This window comes from Patiria miniata, unplaced genomic scaffold (assembly GCF_015706575.1).
Source record: "Patiria miniata isolate m_02_andy unplaced genomic scaffold, ASM1570657v1 HiC_scaffold_5, whole genome shotgun sequence".
NCBI lineage: Eukaryota > Metazoa > Echinodermata > Asteroidea > Valvatida > Asterinidae > Patiria > Patiria miniata.
The window spans coordinates 21,734,855-21,762,666 of NW_024037072.1; the positions used below are offsets into that span (position 1 = coordinate 21,734,855).

General features: G+C 40.7%; 1 protein-coding gene across 2 annotated transcripts; it reads right to left on the bottom strand.

The window, feature by feature from the left end:
• Positions 1-49: 49 nt before the first annotated feature.
• LOC119741231 (inversin-B-like) lies at positions 50-27,812 on the bottom strand. 2 transcript variants are annotated; one of them, XM_038216975.1, is made up of 16 exons: positions 27,219-27,812; positions 23,059-23,246; positions 20,950-21,166; positions 19,221-19,473; positions 16,366-16,671; positions 13,922-14,120; positions 13,028-13,161; positions 11,874-12,034; positions 9,486-9,957; positions 8,212-8,456; positions 7,234-7,376; positions 6,103-6,224; positions 5,137-5,251; positions 3,562-3,725; positions 2,174-2,202; positions 640-727 (listed from the first exon to the last, which is right to left on the bottom strand). In XM_038216975.1, the coding sequence occupies exons 1-15, from the start codon at positions 27,684-27,686 to the stop codon at positions 2,183-2,185; spliced, it is 3,207 nt and encodes a 1,068-aa protein (XP_038072903.1). In that variant the 5' UTR covers positions 27,687-27,812; the 3' UTR covers positions 640-727; positions 2,174-2,182. The 2 variants fall into 2 exon arrangements, with proteins under 2 accessions (XP_038072902.1, XP_038072903.1); XM_038216974.1 differs by lacking the exon at positions 2,174-2,202 and having other exon boundaries at positions 50-727; positions 27,219-27,811.

A 27,812-nucleotide genomic window follows, 5' to 3' on the forward strand; every position in this document is an offset into this window, starting at 1 on the left:
AATTGCAGTCGGGCAAGATGGCGTCGGTCGGTCATACCCAACTGTACTTGTGAACGGAGGGGATACCAAGGATCAATCGATCATGATGAATTGGTAAGGTTCGTGGAGAATTGACTTCCTAAAAATGCACTACGGTTTCAGGACGGATAGCCACGACTGTCGCACGGTTTCTCTACGAATACACCACGGTTTGTCAAGAATGTAGATGGATTGGTGAAGAATATTGATTGCATTTACTAAGAATAATGAAGTTAATGCCACGGGTGTCTGCAACTGGGTCACGGGTGACCAAGGTTCTTCTACAAATAAAGCATGGATATTCAAAGTACAACCTTAGCAGAACCCTAGCACATCCGGGCACATCCTTGGGACATTCGTAACGAATTTGCAGAGATTTCCACCACGAATGAGCAACAAATCTCCAAGAATATGCATGAATAGCTACGAATAGCACTATGAATATGTACAGTTTGCCTACAGATGTCCCATGGTTGCACTACGGATTAATTTTCATGATGCTCACCACTGAAGTTTGGAACAGTTTAAAACTTCCGTTCTACTAACAAGAATAAGATCATATTCATCTTTGGTTTTCCTGCGAACTAAGCGTGGATCAACAGTCCTGATTACTTCTGTTCCTGGGTCTGTCTTTTGAACTCCTCTGGTGCCACGAAGCGCAGACCGTATCTTGGTCTCTCACTGCCGTTCCACTTTGGACTACACGCTCCTGAAATATACACAGGAAAATTGACAAAAATATATTAAAGTAAAGTGTGGATAGACTGTATGATTGCTGTTCCCGACAGTGCTGTAGTCAAGTCTGTCTCAAGCCAAGCAAAAAGCTCCAAGTCAATTAAAAATACTATTTACATGAACCTTCCTTATGATAGATGTAACTACAGGTCTAGCTCCATGTGACAAAAGTGACCTTTTGTTTACAGATATGTCCAAGAGCAATTCAATCGAAGAATACTAATCGACTAGTGGTTGATTCACGATGTGACTTATGCCCGGGCACAAAGTCTAGATTTGATGGTCAAAAAATCATGAAACTTATTGGTTCTGGCTCCCCGCTTCCCATTACTGCGCACACAGCTATTCTAACTAACAATGTGACCGACCTCAGCCTGGTCCTTAATAAACAACTACACTAGTTCAACTGGTCGACATAGCTTTGGTTTCAAGCAAAGATAGTCTAACGTGGATTAACCGTGGACTCTGTTGGCTCAAGATACAAGTACCAAGTGGTGCAACCCACGGCAGCGAGGTAACATGTGAAGACGGCTTAAGGCACCGTTTGTGCACCCGGGCCGTACCGGTACCTCGCGAGTACAGAAAACCAAAACAAATGGGCTGTGATCTAATGTGCAAAAATATGCAAATTAGACGCATCTTCGAATCCGGTCTTCGAATGCAAAGCTGTAATACTCAAGTTGCATGAATACAATATATGGCCAACCAACCCACCCACTCACCCTTCCACCCACCAACCAACCAACATTACTTCGCTCGTACCCCCCGCCCTGCAAACAGGACGCTGGGAAGGGCTGACGAATTAACGCTCTGATTGGATAGATTTTGCGTGACCTGTTACCTGCAAGTCATCATGACAACCCTGCAAGGTTTGAAACGGCCGTTTAAAACCGAGTCATTCATCACTCCCATTTATAAATGCAGCGCCCTTTTTGGTTGAAAAGCATAATAATGTAGGAAAATCTGTAAAACTTTTCTGTTACTGTAAGGCTCGGTTTCGAATTCACGTAGGGTCGAAAGGCATATCATTCGACGCACAAAATTTGTCCACATGGTCCGCAATGTAACAGAAATCACATCTGGTATGGTGTGTATGCATTTCTATGGCAAATTTTTCGATTGCATTTGCGCGCATTGGCTAACCGCGGTCAACAGCTGCAGCCAGATGCTTTATACATACATGTAGGTCATGATAAATGACCCAGAATACCATCCCCACTTCCTTCACAAGATTCTGTGAAGCTCATCTGCCCTTCCCAGCGCCCTGCTTGCAGGGCTGGGGTACGAGCGAACCAACATTACCAGCTCAAGCCCACGGCGTGTTTCACACCCGCCGTGGGAAAATGTGCAGTTTAAAACAGTGAGAAGAGGAGACAACAACACTGTATGCCAACTCAACACTAATGTGAACATATATTACCATTACACGCTATTTCCAGGCTCCAGATCCTGATGCACAGTAAAGCATGGGTGCAGAAACACAAAGGTAATGCATTATGTTATAAAAAATACCACCAAATGTGGAAATACTTGAAAATAATTAGATCAATCGCCACATGAAATAGCGACATATAGCTGGGACTCCTGTTGGGCATGGAAATGATGATGGCATTTGTAACGGTTTATCATAGCGTTATACCAAATTACTAGAGCGCTAACTCCTCATTCTTACGCGTGGAGATACTTTGAAGCCATCCTGGGTGCAGACATTTTTGAATTCATGTGCTTGCTTGCAGAATATAATGCAATTAGATGGAGTGAATTTTAAAAGTGTACTCTAGATGCAACGCGCATACTCAAACAACTTAAGCGCGTCATGACGCTAAAAAAATGTAACGGCTATATCATATAAAACCGCAGATACACGCATGCATTTGCATTGTTTACGGAGAGACTGTGCGTTTCAGTTTCGGGCATATCGGCTTCGATGACGCACCTGTTTAGCTGTAAAAAGCCGTACAAAATTTCAAGTTTTCCATAGGTTTGTGCACAAACATGGATGCGCCCAGCAGCCATCACTTCGTACATCGAGTGAGTGCTCTAGTAATTTGATACAGCTCTATGCGGTCATTCCACTTTTACTTGTGACAGGACTTCCGATGGACTCGACTACAACATTATTTGCCATGTTGCATATGAAAAGGTCAACATGAGGGGATGATGAAATCCCCATTTCCATGAACTCAGAATGACATCTGCTACCACTTAAGATGAGTTCAGGAGAACTACAGGGTGAGTAAAAAAAAAAAGAAACCCAAATGTTGGGACCATTGTTTTAGTGAAGTTCTGCATGAAGCACTTTCAAAATATAGGATATAAAAGCCCGATTCATAAGCTTTCTTTAAGTACAAGAATCATTCAAATCACTTACGTACTTTTCAAGTTACAGAATTTTAAACACAACCACTGTTTTAAGGTTCTGTCCACGGATAACAAAAAAAATCAGTATTCTTTCAGCAAAACGAAAACAAATCACATAGGGATGTGTGTGAATTGTTTTCGTTTTGCAAAAAGAACGCACACCTTTTTTGTGATCCGTGGACAGATCTTTAAAATGGTGGTTGTGTTTAAAATTCCGTAACTTGAAAAGTACATGAGTGATTTGAAAGATTCTTGTACTAAAAGAAAGCTTATGAATTGGGCTTTCATGTCCTAGATTTTGAAGTTCAATAAAACAATAGTCCCGACATTTTGGTTTCGTTTTTTTTACTCACCCTGTACACTCTCATACTTCACAAACTAGTGCTCAGGAAGTACCACATGCTCACAGCAAGGGGAGGGAGTGTGTCTTGAAAAGAATGACCTCACCTTTCAAGTTGAAGACATCCTGATGGTTGTGTCGGAGGTGCAACTGGCCTGCCTTCGGGTACAGAAAGGCATTGTTCAGTTCTCCCATCCTACGTCGGAGCTCGGCTTGCTCATGGCCGCTCAGCTGACTCTCGTTGCTCCGTCGACGTCTAGGCTCCTGCAGTCTGGGAGAAAGGATGATGGCCCGCTTGTTACAGCAAGCAGGGGACAATCAGCAAGTCCAAGGCCCATTTGCTATGATGTGCATGTAGGCATAGCTATATTGACATTTATCTTTAAGTAAACTTAAATCCTCGATCCTGATTGGTCGATCCATGGCAACAAGTTGGCTACATATAACCATGTAGCACAGTCTCGGTCCATACCGCACTCCGCGTATTCTGCTGTTCCAAGATGCGAGCGACATTCCAGCTGCATACGCTAAACTGCTGAATGTCCGTGTAAAGCGTGCTCTTTCAAACTGTACTGCGCGTCAAGTTTGCTTGAAGATAAATTCGTTATCACGCTCGCGCTCGTGGAACACAGAAAATGTAGTGCGTCTGTGTCCCGCATACCACTCAGCCTTCGGCCTCGTGGTACGTGGGACACAGATGTACTACATTAATCCGCGTTCTACTCGCGCTCGCGGGATAACTATAGTATAACAAGTTGGACCTAAAATGCAGCATGTGCCCCTACTCTGAGTAGGGCATACTGTACACTTTACATTAGGTAGTCAGGTTGGCATAGTGATACTTTCCACGCCTTCCACCTCTGTGACCCAGATTCAAATCCCACCCAGGCCAATTGCACCAGAGATTGTGTTTTTAGTCCCTACCTGATTTTGTAGCTTTCCCCAGAATATCCATTCAGGCTCTCTCCTTTCTTCACTGTACTCCTCTAGATTTCTTCAGGCTTGCGACGTACCATGTTTTTGCACTTTTAAAGAATCCTTGGTGTCATTACCAGAACACATTAAAAATTGACAGCATTCTCTACAGTTCCAACTCAAACCCAACTTGTCAATGACCAAAAAAAATACCACGTAAGAATAGCCTCCTTGTGGTCAATATTAGGTTTTGCCCTACACCGACGTATAAACACTGTACGCTCAGCGTGTTACCTCCCGAGTGAAAGTTAGAAAAAAACCACTCAGGTGGGACTCGAACCCACGACCTCCTGCTTGCGGGATCGGTTGGCTGGTCCGAATCTGATGTACATTTTACAGCGGGTACAGCAACTGAAACTGGGCGGCATGGGTGGCTTGTGCGTAAAGCGCTCGCCTCTCACCAAGGTGACCACGGTTTGAATCCTGGCCGCGGATCACATGTGAGTAGAGTTGTGCGTTGGTTCTCTCCTGTGCCACGAGGGTTTTTCTCCGGGCCCTCTGGTTTTCCTCCCTCCGGAAAAATCAGACACTTTCGATCTCAGGCTGTGCCACAGGCGCCTTTACGTGCCAGCGGCCCGACCACGTTGTAGCCGCGTCCTTTGCAATTCAGCAAACCAGCTACGAGTAAGGATGATTAGCCTCCCAAATTATTATTATTACTATTCATAAGATGGAATTTGCCTCCTTGAAGATTATGACATGCCTACCTGAGAGGCAGCACCACTTTTGCATTGTACGGTGACTTGACGGTGCGGTGGTCAGGGATGGAGTGACTACGTCTTGTTGGAATCACGACGTTCTTACTGCCGTCCTGGTGGCTGCCTGTTACAAACAAAATGCCCTTTTAACCCATGAAATTTTGACCAGCACTTTATAACAAAATTGTTGACTTCTATATGATTTGTAGTTTATAATGCTCACGGTATCTTAGATAATAATGCCTTTAAATTTTCAGTCTAAGAAGGGATTTTCAAACCTCAGTTTGGGTACCTTGAAGGAGTGAAACTGAAGTTTTTAAGATGACACAGGCTCTAAGATTTCAAATTTCTTTTAAATTTTATTTAGGTTTATTGTTAAATTAATATTTTTACAAATGAATTTCAAATCCAAAATGTTCAGGGAAATTGTTTTAGTTACATTTCTGTACAGCTTTCCAAAAAGTAACTGGCATAATTACTGTTGATAAACATACTTGGTTGAAAGATAGTAAGGGGACTAAACTCCCAGTGAAAAAATTCTTTCTGGCAAGCTGTCATTTTGAAGAAAGAAGGCCTAATTCAAATTAGTAGTTTGTTTTGTTATTCAGCAAAGCGCACGCAAGCATTGGCACGACGCACACGTGCGCGCAGTTGCTATAATTCGTCGGATCAGTGTGCAACATCGCGTAGCTGCAGTCAGCTCAGTGAGAACATGTCTCGGACGCTGCATTCAGGCCCAATTCAAAACATGATTCAGCAACTTTTGATTTGAAATCGAGATCCTAGAATGTTGTTTTTCTCGAAATATACAGCTGAAGCTGAGCTGAAACTTCATCAGGTTAGTTGTTCTGCACCCTTCTTTAGATCTTGAGCACTTTTGTTGCTTCAAACGAACAAAATGCACAAATTACAAATGATGGACTATACCTTTAACACTACTTTCAAATTTGATCTTATTGGGAACCTTTGCTGTACCTGCTTTGTAGTTTGGTGCAAACGTGATGACCGTTGGAGCTTGGAGTGACTTCTTTCTATTGATGTAGTCTTGGTTCTTTCTGTGCAGCCAAGCTTCGTGCTTCTGCCTTCTGGAATCATGCCTGCAGATCACTCCATACACTTTAACGCATATTTGTATACAACTTCACTTATGCTACATTTTACTGGAAGGGCATTTTTCGCATCATTTTCACAAAATTCAGCAGTGCAGTACAAACCATTACCTCTATTGCGTGTGTCTCACCCATCACAAATTTCATCATCATGAAATGATTAGGATTATAGGTCTCGTTCAAATGACGTCATTCCTACAGACCATCCACGTGTATCAGCATTTTCAGCGTAACTGCGTCATATTTTGAACTCAATTCGAGCAACAAGCCCGCTTGTTTTGAACATTTTCAACACTGCGCAATGCGTGCTTGATTGCGTAAAATACGCAGTTGCAGTTATTGAGCCGTCATTGAGTGAGCCCTATTAGTACAGGAAAATTCACAGCATTGTCGTTGGGGTTCATGAAAAGCTGGTTGCCCCTTCAGACAACTTCAAGACTTTCCCATCCCACTATTTGAAGTTTTAAGAAAATATTACCAAATGCTACAGTTTGGAGATATTCAACAGGTTTTTAATGTTTCAAGTCAAAACTGGAAATAGAGCCGAATCTGGAGATACACAGCCGAGTTTTGGAAAATGACCAAGTAAAAATATATTCATAAGATGGAAGTTGCGTCAGGGTGATGTAAATTCAATATTGGGTTTTGCCCATCACTGACATATTGTTAAAATAATATCTATAGGTAAAAACATAAACCGGTTTCCCATCCCCATCCTTTCCTTTTTCCTGCCTGGCTTCTTTTATTTAGTTTTTTTTTTTAATTTATACTTTTGCAATACATCTTGCAAATTATATTGTCAATATATTGTCTTTTCAATTTGTGTCCCAAAAAATTGTAGCTACATGTATGTAGAAAGGTTGCAGGCTCCTTTGGACATGAATCCATCCACCATTTTGAACAATCCGCCGACTTGGGGTTAAAAAAAAAAGGGGAGCCTCCTTCATTTTTCCAAAACGCCGGGTTGAGAATTTTTTTTTAAACTCAGTCTAATTACCTGTCACTACTGCAAATATTTTCCCATGCCGAGTCCTCATCACTCTCATCGCCATGACGATCCTGGCTGTCTCCTCTCACCATGGACTTGGGATGAGAGGCAAGGAACTCATCCAGGCTGGCTGCTGCTGACGCATTGGCTCTCTGAATTACAGTGATATTATCTGCATTTCAATGTTCACGTTTCTTTTTTCGTTATGGAATTTTGAATTTCTTCAACATATATCAAGAACAAACCGTGCTAATGCATTTGTTTGGTCGTAGATATAAGCACAAATTTGTGAAAAATGTGTGACGTCATCATGACATCATAGAAAAATGCCACTTTTTAAAACACATGTAAGGGAAAATCTTATTGTTATAAAACTTTGTGGGAAATTATTTGTTATATGCAAAATCCAAAGTTAAATCCAGGGAAAAAAAAAATTAAAAATCAATTCTGTGTACACTAACATCATGATGACGTCGTCTGTTGATTTTTTGGTGAATTTAATGCCACTTTATAAGGGAAAATCTGATTGTTATAAAACTTGGTGGGAAGTTATATCTTATACGCAAACTCCAAAGTTAAATCCAGGAAAAAAAAAAACAATTTTCCCCAATTCTGTGTACACTTACATCACAATAATCGTCTGTTGATTTTTTGGTGAATTTGTAAATTTTGCAGATTTTTTTCTTCTAAAAATTTAACATTGTCTCTTATCAGATCGACTCCAAACTTGCCACAGACAAAGACCACATAATATATGTGTCATCAAGGCAAAACGCAGCTGGGCTGGTGTAGTAAGAATTTCGGACCATGAAAAACTGATTCACTGGTAGTATTGCGCATGCATATACGTGGGAAATTTGAACGTTCAACCAATGAAACGTTAAAAGGCACCGGATTTCATGGGCTATCGACCAATAGGAATGCCGAAACTGTCTTAGGTATTTATGAATACATGTTTATTGTGATTCTGAGGATAAGGCTTTGTACCTGGAACCTCTCCTCAATGTCGTGCAATCTTCTGACGACGGCCACATCCGCCATGGATCTCTCTCTCCTGTCCTCTTCTTTCCTCTCCACATCTTTGACCAGCAGTCGACAGCTCTTCTCCAGCTCGGTCTTGAGTTCCTCGAGCCTTCCCACTAGCTCCTTCTTCTGACTCCTGGCCTGTCTGCGCGCCTCCGACAGCTCGGGGGCTTGGGAGTTGATGACCACGTCCAGAAATTCCACGTTGTCTGGCGGGATTCATGGATTGATAAACCATCACATGTGGGTCATTCTGTAAATTTAGCGTCCAATGTAAGAGGTTTTCCTGTCCCTGCTACCTTGGTATTTGTAATTTGTCATTCAAGTATTTTTGATGTGTTGGATGGGTAGTTCGCTATTCGAAATCGCTCTTGGAGGACGACTCATTACGGAGTGCAAAAACGTGTAGCCAACATTTTATACAAAAACCCATATAAATATTGACAAAGACTAACAAATATAAAGTGGCTGTGATTGTTCGATCATTTTTTCAAGCTTATGACTCAGATTCAATGACTATTCACTGGGTAGAATCACTGACTTTAATGACAATTTGACTAATGGACTTTGTGAATGCGATCAAACTAAAGTCATTTGTCGGGAACTTTCATTTGGAGATTCAGGCCAAAATAGGGCCACTTCATCACATCACTTCATCACTTCTTTTGGTGTTTCAACTTCCATAATTTTTGAACTAAAGATGTATCAGCATGCAGTTTTCACAGCAGTAATGCTGAGATTGAGCTCCTTTCAAACCTTTCAAAAAAAATTACCAGGGTCGACAAACATCTCATTTACATTGTAGCAATTAATCCATTTTGCTCACCAATTTCTACCCAAGATCGCATCACAAATTGAGTTAATTTACTGATTCATTCATTGGATTGATCAATTGATTGACTGATTTAAATTTAAAAGTTAAGTTTTTTCGTACAAAATTTCAATGTGACTCAGACAACTTAAATCTTTACATAATAAAAAAGCTCAATAAAAAAACATCTTTGCCACAGCATTTGCTCACATTCGTTTTGAATGAAAAATATATCTGGTTCACCAGTCCGTTTTCCTGAGCTGTTTAATTCTGTGAGTTACATCATAAGATCTGAAGGTTGTGACGTCTTGTGCATGGGACTAGAAAAGTTCAAACTTAGGTTCAATTAAAAATTCATTTGATTTTGTTCAAAGGACAAGAAGAAAGTAAAATAACTACTACGTTCCGGACAAAATGAAGGCCAAACCTTGCAAATACGTGTTCCAGTTGTTGAGTTTCGTCTGTAGTTCTTCGGCATCCACACCACCGTTGCTATTACGTGACAATCTCTCAAGTGCCTCCTTGTCTATCCAATCAGAGCTGGGCTTGAGCAAGGCACTATCGGTACTCATGCCATCGTTGGATGCCAGATTTTGAGATGGATGTTGGTCTTTGGCCGAGTCATCTGTTAACTGGATATTTTCTTCGTCCTGCCCTTGTGGGCTTGGCTGTTTTCCCGTCTCAGATCCTTCTTGGTGTTTCTCTTCCTCCGAGGTGCTCCTCCCTCCCGCATCGTCATCTTCATCCTCTTTCCTTGGGTCTGGGTCCCCGGCTTCTACCTCACATTGCCATAACTCCTCAGGGATGTCGGCGCCATGCTTGGCCCCCAAGGAGCGGAGGTAGTCCTCACACTGTGCGCTGGATTTCTCCTTGGCGCAGTCGAGGGGAGTTTGTGGCTTCTGCAAAAAAGGCAAATTCATGTATCAGGGTCCAATTTCACTTCGCTGCTAAGCGAGGAAATATATTTAGCACAGAAAATACTTGCTAGGAAAAAGAAAGGGTACCAACAAAACAGCTTATTATTATGTATATTGCTTTGGCTGATTCTCAGCTGGTCTTGCTTAGCACAGAAAATTTGCTAAACAATATATTTTCTACTGGTTAGAAATATATGTAATTGGCCAACATCAGCTGAGGACCAATAAAGATCAATACGCATGGCGTTATGGAAGGTAGGGTAGACGTCCTGAATACAACTTTTACGGGCGTAAAAATATAAACCTACGGAACTAAACGTGTGCGTAACGCAACTTTTTCCCCACGCGCTGAAACGTGGTGCCGCCCATTGCAGAAGCACGTGACTGCACGCAATGCCGAACTTAGGCACACGGTGCCGAATTTCCAGACAACATGAACGTCTTTCAAAGTCACGTGACATTACCAAAGCAGGTTCGGGATTGATTAAGTTTTGGTATCGCAACATGCACTATGCCCACATGCTGTGTGTTGACGGGAGTACCGGGTAAATCGATACTGCATATGTCGAAAAATAATAATCGACTCTTATGGTGCCGAAATTCGGGACGTCTACCCTACTTCTTTATGGGCCCCTCCGCAGTATCTTCCAAACTTATTGTTCACTTATCTTCAACATTATTCAAAGTGTTTTTCTGCTATTCTCTATCAGATTCTCATTGTCACTGTAATTGATATTTTGTGGAAATAAACTGAACTGAACTGAACTACTTTTGCTAAATAGATATGTTCTGTGCTTAGTAGATTGCTGTGTTCAGCAGCTTGCAGCCCAAGATTTTCAGCAATGAATTGAAGCAAACACAGATAATAAATTGGTATATGTAGAACCATTGAATTAATGTCTAATACGAACTATAACTAATTCAGGCCAGAATGCAATCACTGGAAAAACAAGCCAAGGTAAGCCTACTATCGGTAGCCTACAATGTAGTAAAGCAGGTCCCAGATCACACAAATTGTGTTCAATTGATTCAGAATGGGTATTCATGGTAGGTCTTTTATGCATCTGGTCTACACACATAAACAACTCATCTGAGCTTGTCTACAAAATGTACGGCAAGGTTTGTCTACATGCGTGATATGCCGCGTCCGCGTATAGAACAACGCACAGAACATGTAGAACAATGCGCATGCGCCATGATCGCCGGCAGCTGGCTTCCTGACAGAAATTTGACCACTTAAAGACTGCAGTCACGCGCCGAGTCTCGCACATGCACACGCACGACACGCAAGTGCCATATCACGCCTCTAACCTGAAATTTAGGGAAGTCGTTTATCCTTGAGTAGAGGATCTGTGGTCTACACAATGGGCCAGATTTAGACCTATTCATTGGCGTACCGGGGTAATCCTATATGATAGCACTGCCAAGCTCACAAATGCAGTCCTTCTGCTTTGAAAATCACAGGCGTGTGGAAAAAGGCACACCTGGATTTTTGTAGGTGTGTGCTTTTTCTAGGTGTGTGTTTTTTCTAGGTGTGTGGTTTTCTAGGTGTGTGATCTGTGGTCCAGGGAAATTCAGGCGTGCAATTATTCACACTTCTCGGGAAGCTTTTAGGTGTGCGATGGTGTGGGGGTGTGATCGCACGCCTCAAATCAGAAGGACTGAAATGAGTCAGTCAGTCAGTCAGTCAATGAAATCGGTACAAAGAGGACACTAGGCTGGCACTTTGGGACCAGTAACGCCAACAGATTTTGATGTTACAAGATGCACACATACACTCAGTTTGGGGGATTTGGAAGATGACTTGAAAGTCCATTGATAAAAATCACATCTTCAATTCTACGTTCCATTATGAATTGAAAAATTGCAATGAGTGATCTAAGTGTGCTGTATCTTACCTCTTTTTCTTTGAAAACTGAATTGATGTTTGCCTTATGATGAACCAGAAGTTTACACAGCAACAAATTGTTCTTCAAGGCAGCGAGATGCAAGGATGTACGCCCGGCCCCATCTCTTGTTTCGACATTGCAGCCGTGCTCCAACAAAAATGACACAATATCTGTGAGCCAAGAAATGATTTTAGGTTATTAATTAAAACACACTGAACATGACTTATCGTATCATGCTCGGGTCTATTAAAGGTACAGTACATCATTTGCAGCTATCCAAAAGGTAATGAAATTATTGTTGAAACGCAAACTTGGTTTAAAGATGGTAATGGTACTAAACTCCCTATGAAATTATTCTTTCTGGCATGATGTCATTTTGAAGAAAACAATAAAAGAAGACCTTTTCCAACGATGCATCTAAAGACGCACTTTTGGAAATTTCCGGTAGTAGTTCGTTTTGCGCGCAAGCATTGACACAAGCACACGCCATGCGCAGTTGCTTTTATTCGCAAGTTCAGTGTGTGACATCGCATAGCTGCAATCGACTGAATGGCGAACGTGTCCCAAACATTGACTTCAAGGGCAATTAAAAACATGACTCAGCAACTTTTGAAATGAAATCAAGATCCTAGAAAATTGTTTTCTCGGAAAATACAGCATTCACTGAGCTGAAACTTCACCCTGCTTTAGATTTTAAGCACTTTTATAGCTTTAAGAAAAAAATGCAAAAATGACATATGATGTACTCTGCCTTTAAATCTATTGTATATGTACATGTATACCAGCAGAATCCTGTTAAGAGAGAGTATATTGGGTACTGAACTGTCTGAGATGTTGGTTGCTCAATTTGAGATTGTTTTGCCTTTTAGTTTGCCAATCACAGCATCAACTATGCTTAACCAGAGTTTAACTAACTTAACTTGGATGCATGCTAGTTGATCAGAGATGTTTGCCTTGTGACTCAGACTCAGGTTCAAGTTTCACTTGCATCACTTTTTGGTGACTCTGACAGTGTCTGACTCAAACTCAATTCACTATTAACCAGTGTTGAAAAATACAGTGGGAACTCGATGCTTCGGACAGTACGCTCTGCCCATCATCCGCAGTAGACAATTAATGCGAGACAGACTGTCATCATAATTGTTTTAGGGCAAGCTAGCTACCTGTGTACCCGGCCTCAGCACAATGGGTGAGTGGAGTGTCTTTGCTCATCGTAGGGAGACTGAATGAAGCCCGGTAGTCATGCAACAGCTTCAGTAAGGGGAGAGAGCCTCGGACTGCAGCGCAGAATGCAGGACTGAAGAAAGGAAGTCGAGACATGTCAATGGATGGTTAGAACATTATCCAATCTTGAGATTTAAAGTTTGGTATGACTGGGCTCTACTGAAAATATTTCATTTAATGGATCACTCCCACGCTAACAGATTATGGAGGAAATCTGCATTTTTGAGCAAGAATAGCATTTACTACACAGTGCACTCAATTTGGTTTCCAAATTTTTTTATGCAACACTCAAAAATTAATATCCATTGATAAAGAGGGAAATTATAAGTTGAACACTATGGATTTCAAATTTGGATCTTTAATATTCCGATGTAAAATTACTTGAACTCATCCACAATGGGTGTTCTTTTCGACTTTTCAGGTTGGCATAGTGGTACTTTCCTCGTCTTTTACCATTGTAACCTGGGTTCGAATCCCACATGGGCCAACATGTGGATTGGGTTTTCAGTCCCTACTCAGTTGATTCTGTGGGTTTTTCCTAGAATATTCTTCTGTGGTCCCCCCCCCACTTCTAAAACTATTATTTCTTCTCATTGTCTCCTCTCCACAGCTAGGTTTCTTCAGGCTTGCCAACTACAGTGCCTAGGGCACTTTTGAGGAATCCTTGGTTTCATTACCAGAAATAAATATCATAATAATATAATAACCAAGGTCAATCAAAAGGCATTTGAATTGTACAAACTTTAGCATTTAAAAAGGGTCCATTCAAAATATTTTTGCCAAAGTTAAATGACATTATGAATCTTTCTGAGGCGGAAGACACAATAAGTCACCTTTTCCCGGCCTGATCTTGCCAGTTTGGCGAGGCTCCGTACTTGAGTAGATTGCGAGCACACTCGAAATGTTCCATGGTGATGGCGTAGAACAGCGGCGTGCAGCCTTTCTTGTCGACCGGGTTGGGATCACACCTACAGTCCCTCAGGAGCGATTCCAGGCAGGCTGGGTGGTTGCGACAGGTTGCACAGTGCAGTGCTGATGAATAAAGTGAAGAATACCGACAGCATTAGTAGGGAGCCTGAAGGCCAGGAACGTGGTGTTTGTGCCCTTGGGCAAGACACTTAACTACAATTACCTCTCTCCATCCAGGAGTATAAATGGGTACCTGTGAGGGTCAAGGACCGATTGAGTGCTGATATCGCCTGCCGCGTGATCCCACGGCCTGATGACGGGGTGATCATTGTAAAGCGCTTTGAGATTGTTGATACGATGGAAAGTGCTATAAAAGCCCAATTATTATTATTATTATTATTTAGCATGATGAGCTCAAACACTCACAGATCTTTGAGAAATCCACCAAGAAGTTTTCGAGGATTTTGCAGGATTTGAGAAGTGAGAGCAAAGAATGCGCCATTGGGCTCCTCCACACTGGGGGATTTCGGAGGATTCAGGAAAATTTCTTCCAAAATGCCTCAAGGTTAAGATGTTTCCAGGGAGTTCATTTGGCAAATTTTGCATTCTTTGTCACATCAATGGTGTTTACCCAACTGGGTCATTCCATAAACTTGGGGTCCAAAAGTGTGACATTCTTGTTTGTCCCTGTTACACCTGACCTGTGAAATTTGCCATTCAAGTAATCATTCAACTTGACTCCACCCAATTTTGGTGGTTTTGGGGGTTTTTTTGGCAGGTACTTTGCTTTGCAATCACTTTTGGAGATAGAAGGCCTTACAGAATGTGTCCTGAATTACAAAATCTTATACATGTCAGATGTAACAGGAACACACAAAAAATTTACCCCAAATTTATGAGATGAACCAACTACTATAACTTGCCTTTATTTTAGCATTTCAAAATTTACCAAATATTTTCTAAAATTAATATGGCCAATAATTTCTTTTTAAACAAAAATTACAAAAACACCAACAGCGCGGTGTTTTGACTTATATAAATATATACTTCATGCTAATTAACATGTAGAACCGTTCTGGGTGTTCCAGATATAGCAACTGTTTATTTTACAGAAACACTGCATATATGACTGGCCCTTTACCATGGTTTTTGTTGAATGTCTCTTTCAGTTTAGGTGAGGGAACTTCAGGATCTTTTCCCGTCTTGTATGTGCACAGGTGTATTTCCGTATTGCAAACATCAGAGTAAGGCACACGGTGTGTGCTAAGGATTCATGTGTATTCAGTGCCTAAGTAACATCTGATTTTGGTGCTTACGAACTGTTCTACATGCAACTGTACACCCTCAATAATATTTTGGGGACTTTACAACAACAAGGTTGTTCTCGAACCACTCGTGTTGCCTGTTTTCTTTTTGATTTTTTTGATAGAGTGAGGTGTGCACTGTAGGGTGGCAATGGCAAGGGGTAGTCATGCGGATGAAAGGACCCTGATCAGTGTAGAAATAATTGTGGGTAGTAATGAGGGTGGAATTGTATGAACTGCTAATAAGGACCTCAAATGATTTCACTTGTGGGGTACTTCCCCCTTTGTACCAGTACCCCACAAGTGGCCCTGGTCAGTACGGACGTACAGACATAGTGATTGCATGGTCTCTTTCCTGAACTTCGTTCATTCGAGACAAAAACAATCTATTTATGCTATTCATAAAGAAAGATCATCATTTGAATATGGAATTTCAAAAATGCCACATTTTAATCAAATACCTTTGAAACTTATACTTTTTAATCTAATATATCACCTTACTTTTAAATCTTGTACCGGTGGATGTTTTGTCTTAGGATATTTTTTTTATGACGGTTCTTATTTGAAAGGTTTAGGCCAAAAAAAAAAAGTCTCCGGTTTCTGGTATGGAGCTTGCCCCAAAAGTGGTGCGGCGACGCGGCTTTTTTTTTTTTTTTTTACCCTTTTTTTTTTTTTTTTTTGGCTTCAAATGTCGGCTGATGACTGCAAATGGTGCCCGACTAAACTTAGTGCAAATATATGGGAATCCAGAGAGGCCACATAAAGCTTATTCTCGATCATAACCCCATCTAAAAACACGTTAAAATTGTGCAGCAGCAGGATTCCAGTCAAACCAGTGAGTTTGGCGGTTTTGAGACATCATCTTGTATTGAAAAAAAAACTTTTTCATTTTGCCGACGCGCATGGCTATGGCGACGCGCGCGCATACCAGAAACCGGAGACTTTTTTTTTTTTGGCCTTACATTAGTATATGTTTTATGTATGGCAGATTGAATTTATGAGAAGTGCACGGTTTAAATGATATTGTCTTATTTTCTTGATACTTACAACTCCAACTAACTAACCTGTTAAGCCATTTTCATCTGCCATGGTTGTGTCCGCCTTCAGGTCCACCAGAAGCCTACAGGCGCGGACGTTACCAGAGCTGGCCGCCCACAAGAGCGGCGACTTGCCGCCGCTATCCACGCAATTCACCGAGCTGCCTCCCTTACGCAGCAGGGCCTGCAGGCATCGCAGCCCCACGGTGGCCGTAGATGGGTCGCCACACATCTGGGTGGCATAGTGGATTGGGTAGCCGCCGTGTGTGTCTGGTGTAGCCGGGTTGCATCCACGCTCGATGAGAAGCGCGATGATGTTGTACAGGCCGCACACTGTAACATAGATAAAAAAATGTCAGGCATTTTGATAAACTGGGAAACTAGAGTGCTACATGTATGTTGATCAGGAAGTCCAAGGTTCAAATCCAACTCAAGTCACTTTTTTTGGTAAGATTGTGATTCAAAATGAACCTAATCAGTTTCCCTTTGTGGTTTGCTTTTAGATTTGTTCAATGGCAGTTTAAAAAGTAAGCTCTATTTGTATGCCACAAGACGGCACCCTTTTTTGATGATGGCGTCATCATGAAGTTTTTGGTGTCTGCCATTCCTCACTAAACACTTCTATAATTTATTTTTATATAGTAAAATGTTTCCACTTTTTAGTAATATTCAATTTCCTTTGCACCACCGAAAGTGAAGGTCAAGCAGTTTTGTGCCTTGGAATACGAAATGTCGCTGAAGGCACCGTCTTCAAAAACGAACCCGATACTCCTTTCAGTTAAAAAACAAACAAACTGAAACTACTTTGTCAAACTTTGCCCCTAAATCGCTTGTAATTTGATTCTTGATGACGTACGTGTAACCACATTTATAACATCTTTGTACCAGGGTTCAGATTCATACCAGGTTTTATCGGCATCCCATGAACTGTTTGGAAGAAATTTCAGCTTGTTTGAAATTCAGGCTCATGTCTAGCCTCTAAAAATTTTTTTTTCGCGACCCGAGCTGTTATGACTTTTTAGCCTCGAGCTTTGCGCATCTTTTGATACCAAAAACATAAAAATCACACCACGGGTTGCCACGTAGCAAAAAAATTTTCGGCGCTATGCGCCGTGAAAACTGAATTTATGCATATACGTCGTGACACAGAGCATAATTGCCATTCGTACATATGAATAATTAATTAGCCATAATTCCAAAACCCTTTGACCTATAGTCATGAAATTTCTTGGGTATGTTTAGGAAGAGTTGCTCTATGCATTTGTCGAGTTTCAACATTTTTCGTCACTCGATGGCCGAGATCTTAGGGGGGGGTGGAATCCCCCCCCCCCCCCCCCCCCCCCCCCCCCCCCCCCCCTGCTGAGAGATGGTCAAAATAACCCGGCCCCTTTAGGGTTAAGAGGTATAGATGAAAGAAGTTGCTCAGTTTTCAACGAAAATCGCTTATAATTTGATACCCGATGACGTCATTGTGACATGAGGGTCAATATCTGGTGAAATTTACAATTTCATACCATAAACCATTGAGGAGAAAACTCACGGAGAATAGTTATTAAGAAAGAAAGAAAACAAGCATTAATCGGAACAATTCTAAACAGTGGTCGGGCCGACCCGACCACTGTTTAGAATTGTTCCGATTAATCTTTTGTGCTTGGGTCAGCCCGACCATTGTTTAGAATTGTTCCGATTAATCTTTGTTGGGTTGTGCCCGACCACTCAAAAAGAAGGAAGGCTACAGAAAATAGAAAACAACATCTCATTAAATGCAGAGAGCTGTGCACACTCCGACCTTCTGAATTCTCCTGTGTAGTACTTGCCTAATCCTGGTCAATCAATTCAATCCACAAAAGGTTTTGGGTATAAAGTCAATAATCAATCAATAAGCATGCCTATTGTCAACAGTGCCATTTGATCTTGTTTGCCTTCCAAAGTCAGCCTCTCAAATTGCAAACTTTCTTGAGTTGATGAAAAGGCAGAAATCAATCAGGACAGTATTGATGTACGTCTGTACATGTACAGGGATTGATGAAAATCTCAGATTTGACATTAAGTAGACAGAGGCCCTTTCTAAAAGCCGTACCACTGCCCTGCCACTGCCTTGCCAAACTCAATTGAATTGAGCTGTGCACTTGTGGCCTAAATCCGTACTGGGGGCACTGTTTATGTACATCTGATCCAAACTGGTATGCTTGCAATACATCAAGACGGTGCGGTTTGCTCTCCGTTTTTCAGTGATACTTAATACATTTAGGCTGTTGGAAAGTTAGTAATTAACCTTAAAATCAACATTTTTTTGTCCATCATCAAAAAGTCTGGAGGATGGGCCAATGGCCCATCCCCCCTGGTCAGTGAGGGGGGGGGGGGGGGGGGGGGGGGGGGGGAGGAGGAGGGTGTTGATATTCTCCCCCCTACTGCTGTTCGGAACAGTAACACCACGGCCAACCCTGTCAAGCCAAAGGACGGTGCCATGCCGAACTCAATTTGCCCGAGCCAAATGGTTCTAAACACCATGCTAAAGCTGAAAAAGTCAAATTAATTGAGTTTGGCACAGCAGTAGCACAGCATTCAGAACAGGCCTGACTGGTCATTTAGCATTGCATGTAAGACATTTTCTCGGTGCTGGCAACTTTTTGTAACTTTGATTATAATGTTATCAATTGATATGATTTGTGGTATTTTTGTGCGTTTCTTGGGTAGTACTTCCTTATTTTCTTGGGGGGGGGTTGAAACGGAAAGGCTGTTTCATACAGAGTTAGTACAATCTGGTTGCATTTCAAGAAGTACTCCCACTTTTAAAGAAAAACATGTACGTGAAAAATATAAGTTTTTTCTGATTTCATATAGAAAACTATTTTGGCACACTTCTATGATGATGATCTCACCTGTTGCCCAATGCACAGCGGAATGCTTCTCCTTATCGACCGCATTCACGTCCACGTGTGGCAACACCAACTGGACGAGCTCAATGTCGCCCTCTATAGTCGCCAGATGCAATGCGTTCCTGCCCTCCGCATCGGTAACGGCAGCCAGGGAGGGGTCTGTTTCTATGAGCGCCCTGACACAGTCGTTGTGGTGGTGCTCGATGGCATGGTGCACTGCGGTCTTGCCTGACTTGTCAGTCACATCAAGGGTGGCCTGGTGGTAAACCAACAATCAACAGTTTTTACATTAAAGGGAAAATACAACATTTGCAAACATCAAAAAATAAAACTACCAAATCGTTTTGAAATACCTTGCTGGACTGTTAGTGAATGACAGTGTAAAGCATCCTGTAAAATCATGGCACCTGGTATACTGTCATTTTCAAGAAAGTGGTATTTTTGTATCAATTTCCAACGCTGATCGGCCGACCAGCGTTGGAAAAAACTGGCTTTTTTTCAAATACTGGCCCCAGCTTGACCATCGCACTTGTTTGCAATCGATTACACACCTATGAACGGGTACAAGCCAGCTAGACTGGTTCCCTGACCTTACAATTCCCCAATGTATGTAAACTGTTCTGTTTCTTCTTAAATGGAGTCAGGGAACCAGACTACAGGAAAATGATTGTTTTTCTTGGTTTTTATAGCATTTTCGAACCCAAAACCTCAAAAAAGTCAGTGTAACTATATTTGCTATATATTTCCAACCCTCTAATTCCATCCATTTCTGAAAATTACAGCAAAAGCAAATGATGTATATTCCCTTTAACAGCTTTAAATTGGTCTCGAGGGCATAAAAACTGGGTTAGATTCATGGCCACACCATGCCAGTTGTACACACAAAGATGCTACGTGCGGATTTGTGCACCTTCATGAAAATTGTTTGTTCAAACCAATCTTGTGAGTTGTCACACAGCGTCATCTCCTGTATGTGCAGGGGGTTCATACATTATGCTACTGTGAAATAAATGTTTGATAAACCAGAGGTGAAAAGTCTGTTTCTAGGTTATTTCTCCCCACCCCCACACCTGTTTTTTAAGCTGAGGTTTCTTCAACAGAAACATGATCATTCGTTACGAGAAAAAAAAATCCAATTTGTTGAAGTTGTAAAAATTTAGATTTACTTATAAGAAAATGCTTTAATAACGTGAAATATAGTTGATGTTAAATTAAACCAAAAAATCACCAACTGTTTTTGGAAAAATATAAGTTACTAACCCTAACTCCCTAGCATGATTTACTAGGAACCATACCCGTCCTGGCAAATTCCAACACCATATGGGAAACTGCACACACATATTTCTGACTTTGTTTCTGGAGGTGTGCCAACCCAATGTAAAAGACTGTCAGTTTAGGGGCACCGTACCCATCCTGACAGATTCTAACAAAACATGCCGTTGGGGTTTGATGGGTTGAGTTCTGTTAGGGCTAAGCTCCAAACAGGAAGTTTGGCAAAGTCTTGTGGCCACTTCATGGAAAGCAACGTAAAAGCAAAGTCAGTCTGTGACAATATTCTTTAATTTGGCAGTCTTCCTCAAATATTTCATCAGGGGGAAAAAATTACCTATGCTGAAACTAGTAGTCAGTACTGGTATGCTTATTGAGTAATAAATAATAAATTAGACATATTCCTGTGGTGAGTACAACTGTTAACCATTCCAATCACAGACTTCAAAATATTCCCACTCACTCCAAAATCGATCAGCATTTCCATAACCTCAGAGCCCCCTTTGCTGCAGGCTACCATCAACGGTGTCAAGCCGTCCCCGTCAGCGATGTCTAGGTACTCGGGCTCTACCTGACCCTGCTCCAAGATCAACCTGAGCACCTCTGGATTATGACAAGCACTGGCCGCAGAAATCACTGTGATGTTGTTTACGTCTGCAGCGTATGACTTGGCTCCGTGTCTGTATCATTAAAGGTACGTGTACAGAAAAGTACAATAATAAGGTAAGAATTGTTTTCAACAGTTTGGATAGTTTACTGACATTTACGCGTGCAGTGTAGTGAGGTTTCTAAATTGAGGTTCATCACACTAGATATTGGTGGTGTAAAACCATTTGGGTCACGCTATTTGCAGCACCACTCTTTTTCGCGCGTCTTGCCTCTTTGGCCTAATCTTGAGACCCATCTTAACATGTTGACAGCACAGTGTCTCCACGGGAAAGATTTCCATATAAGAAGTTCACTCAACACCCTGTGTACAAATCCTATGAGAGTGGACTGAAAAAATCTAAGTGTTTTCTAAGAATTTGCTTGTATTTTCTCACTGCTCAAATTGACTTTGATGACATGAAATTGCTATCTGGGGGCTTGTTAGTCAATACAGAGGAAAATTAGTGAACTTCTTATATGGAAATCTTTCCTCTCCACGTTCTATATCTGTGGCACAGTCATACTCTATTTCACTATGGTATTTTTCTGGTTTTGTTTTGTTTTTGTTTTTTTGGTCCCAAGAAAAACATTTCTCTCCTTTCTTTCCAAACTTTACTTCAGCCTGGCACTGCTCACAAAAACTGTAAATCTTTTACACAAATCAGAAATCTTTTACAAACAATAAGCAAATAAACAAACAAAAAAATAATGTGAGGATGGCACAGTTCTCTTAAGTTCTATTTCACAAGGATGTCTGTCTGATGTTTTTTTTCTTCCAAGAGTAACAAAGTTCTTTTTTTTTTCAAACATGAAAAACTGTGCTGATTTAATGTCATTGGCATGTATCTTAAAAAAAACACCTTAAATTCATCACCAGAAATGTATACCAACAATAAAAAAGGGACAAAAACTAACCGCAAATTAGAAAAATAATTCAGAGAAAGCAAACAAAATATCTCCATATTAGACAAAAATAATATTTTCACAATTTCAAAACAATGCTGGTCATGAACGTTCAGTTCAATACACCAAAGTCACGCTCTTTGCCAGTATCCTCCTTGCAATAAGTCCATATACATTAATTTAGTCTATATCAGCGCCAGTAATAATCTCACAATCAAACCACCACCATTCAATTTTTAATACAGCCAGAGCCAGTGCAAAATTCACCCATGCACATTTTTTTATACACTTTATCCTATTTTGATTTTTTTTCCTACCACCAGACGTGACAAAACCTTGACAACAGTACGACACAGTTATTAGTCGCACGTGTGTGCATTGGTGGTTTGGTGCATTCATGTTGATTTAGAACCGACATATTTCTCAACATATATTGAGATTAAAAAAAAAAATATTGTAGAGTAACAGCTGTCATCAAGTTGTTTTTTTCAGAAAACAAACAATACTTGTTCTCCAAAAAAAAAATTCAAATTTAAATGATAAAAACAAAACATGGGCAAAAGTATTAACTAAAATCAAACTTGGAATTAAAATATAATAAATGAAAAAAAAATTCAGCTTCCCATCACAAAATATCACAGACTTGTTTTTTGACAACTAACTCTGGTTTATAAATAGTGAACAATACACGTCAATAAAATAAATTGTGGCGAGAGCAACTTTGTAACCTGCGTTCACAATTCATGTTGTATCTCAGGGGGTGCGGAGGGGGAATCCTTCCCCCTGCAGTGACCGAAGCTTTCTCAAATAAGGCCATTTTTACACTTGAGAGAGCTCTTCTGCCCCTCCCCCCAGTAACCTCTCTGGATCCACCCTTATATATAATTAAATGCTCCTGATTTTAAAAATGGGCAAACCAAACACCAGCTTCCACACAAAAAAAAAAAAAAAATCAACCAAGTTCAGTGCTGATGTCAGATTATAGATAGATATCAACTGCTCTTCAAGAACAATCACTCACCTTAACAGAAGTTCAAGCAAATCCGTCCGTTCTGCCCAAGCGGCGATGTGAGCGGCAGTCTGTTTCTCCCGGTTGCAGGCGTCTGGTTTTGCACCGTAGCGCAGAAGGATCTTGACGGCTTGCACGTGACCCAGCTGGGCAGCGTACATGAGCAGCGGTGTGCCTTCCACATCTCGCTGCTCCAACACCTGTAGTGAGTTAATTAATTTAAAAAAAAAGCACCTGTCAATGTATTGGGAAACCAGCTTAAGATCAATATAAAGTATTCTGGCAATGACAAATTAATATACACCTGCTGGTGGCATATGTTTTGGGTGCAGGAGGGGTGGGGTCGGGGAGGTTGGCATTTCTTTTTTCTGAAAAAAAGTGACATTAAAGGGAATGTACATCATTGCTGTAATTTTCAGAAATGAACTATTTGAGGGGTTAGTATAATAGATCAAATATTGTTTCACTGACATGTTTGAAGTTTTGTGTTCAAAAATGCTGGAAGAACCAAGCAAAACAAAAAATGTTCAAGTAGTCTGGTTCCCTGACTCCACTGAAGATGAAATGGATCAATTTATAGATGCCGGAAAATTGTAAGGTACGGTAAGGGAACCAGTCTAGCTGGTCTGCACCCGTTCATGACGTGTAACCAACAGCAAACAAATTTTGGACTGAAAAAATGGTACATTTGGAGCAGTGGTTGAACAAATAGTTAGGTTTTTCCAACGGTGGTCGGCCGACCACTGTTGGACATTTATACAAAATACCACTTTTCTTGAAAATGACTTCACACCAGGTGCCATAATTTTACAGGATGCTTTAGACTGTCATTTATCAACATCATAGTAAGGTATTTCGTAAATATTTGATAGTTTTGTTTTTCGATGTTTGCAAATGTTGTATATATAATCTTTATGGACAAAAAATATATTAAAGGGAATATATTCCCTTTAATATATTTTTTGTCCATAAAGATTATATTTTTTTTTAAATTCTATTACAAGTAGCCGGCCTAGGATTACACAAGGGAATTTGTTGTGTTCCAATTTCTTGGAACAGTTACAGTTAAAGGGAATATACATCATTTGCTTTTGCTGTAATTTTCAGAAATGGATGGAATTGGGGGGTTGGAAATATATAGCAAATATAGTTACACTGACCTTTTTGAGGTTTTGGGTTCGAAAACGCTATAAAAACAAAGAAAAACAATCATTTTCCTGTAGTCTGGTTCCCTGACTCCATATAAGAAGAAACAGAGCAGTTTACATACGTTGGGGAATTGTAAGGTCAGGGAACCAGTCTAGCTGGCTCGTGCCCGTTCATAGGTTTGTAATCGATTGCAAACAAGTGCGATGGTCAATTGTGGCCAGTATTTGAAAAAAAAGCCAGTTTTTTCCAACGCTGATCGGCCGATCAGCGTTGGAAATTGATACAAAAATACCACTTTTCTTGAAAATGACAGTATACCAGGTGCCATGATTTTACAGGATGCTTTACACTGTCATTCACTAACAGTCCAGCAAGGTATTTCAAAATGATTTGGTAGTTTTATTTTTTGATGTTTGCAAATGTTGTATTTTCCCTTTAACTGTTAAGAGGAACACATTGACAAGCCAAAATTTTGCTACGAAGCTTGTAGTAACGGCTGCAGCACTTTCATGTACCAACCAAAAACAAATGAGTGAAGATAAATGTAAAACCTCATTACCACACTTACAATAAACCCTTTGCGCAATAAGCCAATTACTCTGATACAACCAATGTGAGTGATCCAAGTCAATAGCCCATTGAACACTTCCAAGGTTAATTTCCACAGTACTTCACAGCAATTCTATTGATTTACAACAGAATTCTCATTAAGTGACTGACTCAAAGCCATTGGAATTCATTACTCTCTCAGTTCATTTTCAAGTGGTGGGAGTATTCCATATGCAGCATACAACCTTGGCTTACTTCCATCAATGGTCGAGAGGCATTCATATCAAAATGAGAAGTAGAATATAATAGTAGTCTTGATGCAAGACTGTAATTTTAAAATCCAGGCAGTATTGATTGTCTGCAAAGGTCTTAAAAAAATTCTAAGAATAGTCCAAAACCATTCTGGTGAGACAGAAAAAATGAATGCAACAACGATCTCTCAGATTAGGCCCCCCCAAAAAAGTCTCCGGTTTCTGGTATGGAGCTTGCCCAAAAAGTGGTGCGGCGACGCGGCTTTATTTTGTTTACCTGATTTTTTTTGCCTCAAATGTCGGCTGATGACTGCAAATGGTGCCCAACTAAACTTAGTGCAAATATATGGGAGTCCAGAGAGGCCACATAAAGCTTATTCTCGATCATAACCCCATCCAAAAACACGTTAAAATTGTGCAGCAGCAGGATTCCAGTCAAACCAGTGAGTTTGGCGGTTTTGAGACATCATCTTTCATTGAAAAATTTTTTTTTTCACTTTGCCGACGCGCATGGCTACGGCGACACGCGCGCATACCAGAAACCGGAGACTTTTTTTTTTTTGGCAAATGAGAAGTAGAATATAATAGTAGTCTTGATGCAAGACTGTAATTTTAAAATCCAGGCAGTATTGATTATCTGCAAAGGTCTTAAAAAATTCTAAGAATAGTCCAAAACCATTCTGGCGAGACAGAAAAAAAAACCAACGGATCTCTCAGATTAGTCTTGTGGTGCAAAACAGGTAAACAAGATATGCTCAATGCAGACTGGCAAACAATGTTCACACCAAGCATTGGGCCACTTAAAGTAAAATACCCCATGCAAGTCAAAAAGTAGATTTTTTTTCTCCTAGTCCTAACAACTTTTCAATGTGTATATTTTGCTAACCAAAAAACCTACTTTATTCCAATTTTGACATCTGCAACACTCTGAAAAAAAGGGCTTTCATTTTGTGCATAAGACACATAGATGAGTCCGTCCTGCAAGAGCCTAATTATTGTCTGGCAGCTAATAATTCAAATTTTGTGAAGAAATAATTTGATAACTAAATGTCAGTGGATTTTTTGTATTTTGTCTCATTCAAAATTGAATTTACTTTTATACTTCTGGGCAATTAAGAATTGAAACAAAAAAAACATTCTATTTTTTCCAGGTGAATATCAAGTATAGCACGGGAATGCATCATTAAGGGCCGGGCGAGGGTTAATTGAGGGAGGTGCACAAAAGAAATAATGTAATTTATGTCTTACACACACAAAGCCATACATTCGTTTTTTGGACAAAACATCATGGAAAAGTAAAGACAATTTGAAATGTTGGCGAAAGGTAGAAAGGAGGGGAGTTCTTTATAACACTGGCCTATTTCCATTATTATAATTTTGCTGCTAAATTAACAATAAAAAACGGCTGCGGATTAAGGATACTACACCTGTATACATGTACATGTAGTACTCGTACTTTACATACCTACCGGTTAAACTTGTACAAGTGTGTGGGGTATCAAGAACATTATTAGTCGTGCATGAATAGACGTTTTGCTTAAATTTCTCCACAGGTGTTTTCAACATATTCAAATTTCTTCTCTTCAACAAATTTTCAATTTGAAAGTTATTTTTTCCTAATTTGGATGTTTTCAATCCTCTGAAAATACGCGGTCTTATTATTTTTTTTTATGTCTCATTCAAAAGTGAATAACTTTTGTATTAGAGCCTAAAAATTTGCAATTTAAAAAGAATGTATTTTTTTCTGGAGTAAAACTTGGAATTAGCATGGGAAGCGCTTGCCCCGTGATGTCAGTACCTTTGTGCTTGCGTTGAACCTTTGCGCAGCAATATTGACGCCACAAGTGGGGGCAAAGGGGAGCGCAACCTTATTAACTAAATGTTTTGCAATCCCTAATTAACTTTTTTGAATTTAAATTTTAAAAATACGTCATGGAAAAAGAACGGCAAAATTGGCGGAAAGAATGTTGCAACCTGACACTACATGTAAGTCTATGGACAATCAAGAAAATTTTCCTAACAAAACTGGAAATGTTTCTCAGTCCCAGATTCATGGCTTATCAATCATTTCTGCAACGACTTACCTTCATTGAGAATGATAAATTTGATATTACGAAGAAAAAAAGCAGTTTGGGGTTGTAACATTCTTTCCAAATTGGTTAGTGCAGAAGTGAGGGACCTTTGTTTCAACATGGAGGATTGCATTGTAACTGATTGCAGTACCTCAGTGGAAACTCTTTCACAAAGTAACTGTAAACAGGAATCGGCATTAACTCGCACAGCAAAATGGACAACATTCTGGCCTTTATCGTCTCTCAAACTAGCATCGGCTTTATGGTCCAGCAGTGTCTCCACATAGTCCACGTTCTTGTAGAAGACAGCCCAGTGCAAGGCCGTCCTGCCCAAGTTATCCCTGGCGTCCGGATTAGCATTATGGCGTAGCAACAGACGACAGCACGCGAGATGGTCCGTCGGCACAAGCGGGCGGTGCCAAGCAGCACCACCGGGGCCGGGGCTTGTGGGGGCCGCTCCACGGCCCGAGCGCTGCACGCACTGAATCAGCGGAGTTGCACCGTCTTGGGAACTGCAGTTTGCGTCAACCTTCTGACCCATGCCCTCCAGAAAAGCTTCGAGGTTCTCAGGGTTTCCGCAGCTGGCGAGTCGTAGAAACTCTTCTTCCTCTTTCGGCATGTTGACTTAACGAAACACCACATTTGTTTGATGGAAGAATAAATCAGGGCATTTTGTCGGTCGTCAATTGGGCATGCTCTTGCTACTTTCTTTCAAGGCCAAACAACAAATCTCAGCAACGTAGGA

Bases quoted from the DNA above. Each gene is read 5' to 3' on its own strand.
- LOC119741231 (XM_038216974.1), bottom strand. From the start codon at position 27,686: ATGCCGAAAGAGGAAGAAGAGTTTCTACGACTCGCCAGCTGCGGAAAC. The intron at 23,247-27,218 runs GTACTGCAATCA...AACTCACTACAG, and splicing joins GTGAAAGAGTTTCCACTGAG to GTGTTGGAGCAGCGAGATGT. The intron at 14,121-16,365 runs GTTAGTTAGTTG...TTTATTCATCAG, and splicing joins AGATGAAAATGGCTTAACAG to CACTGCACTGTGCAACCTGT.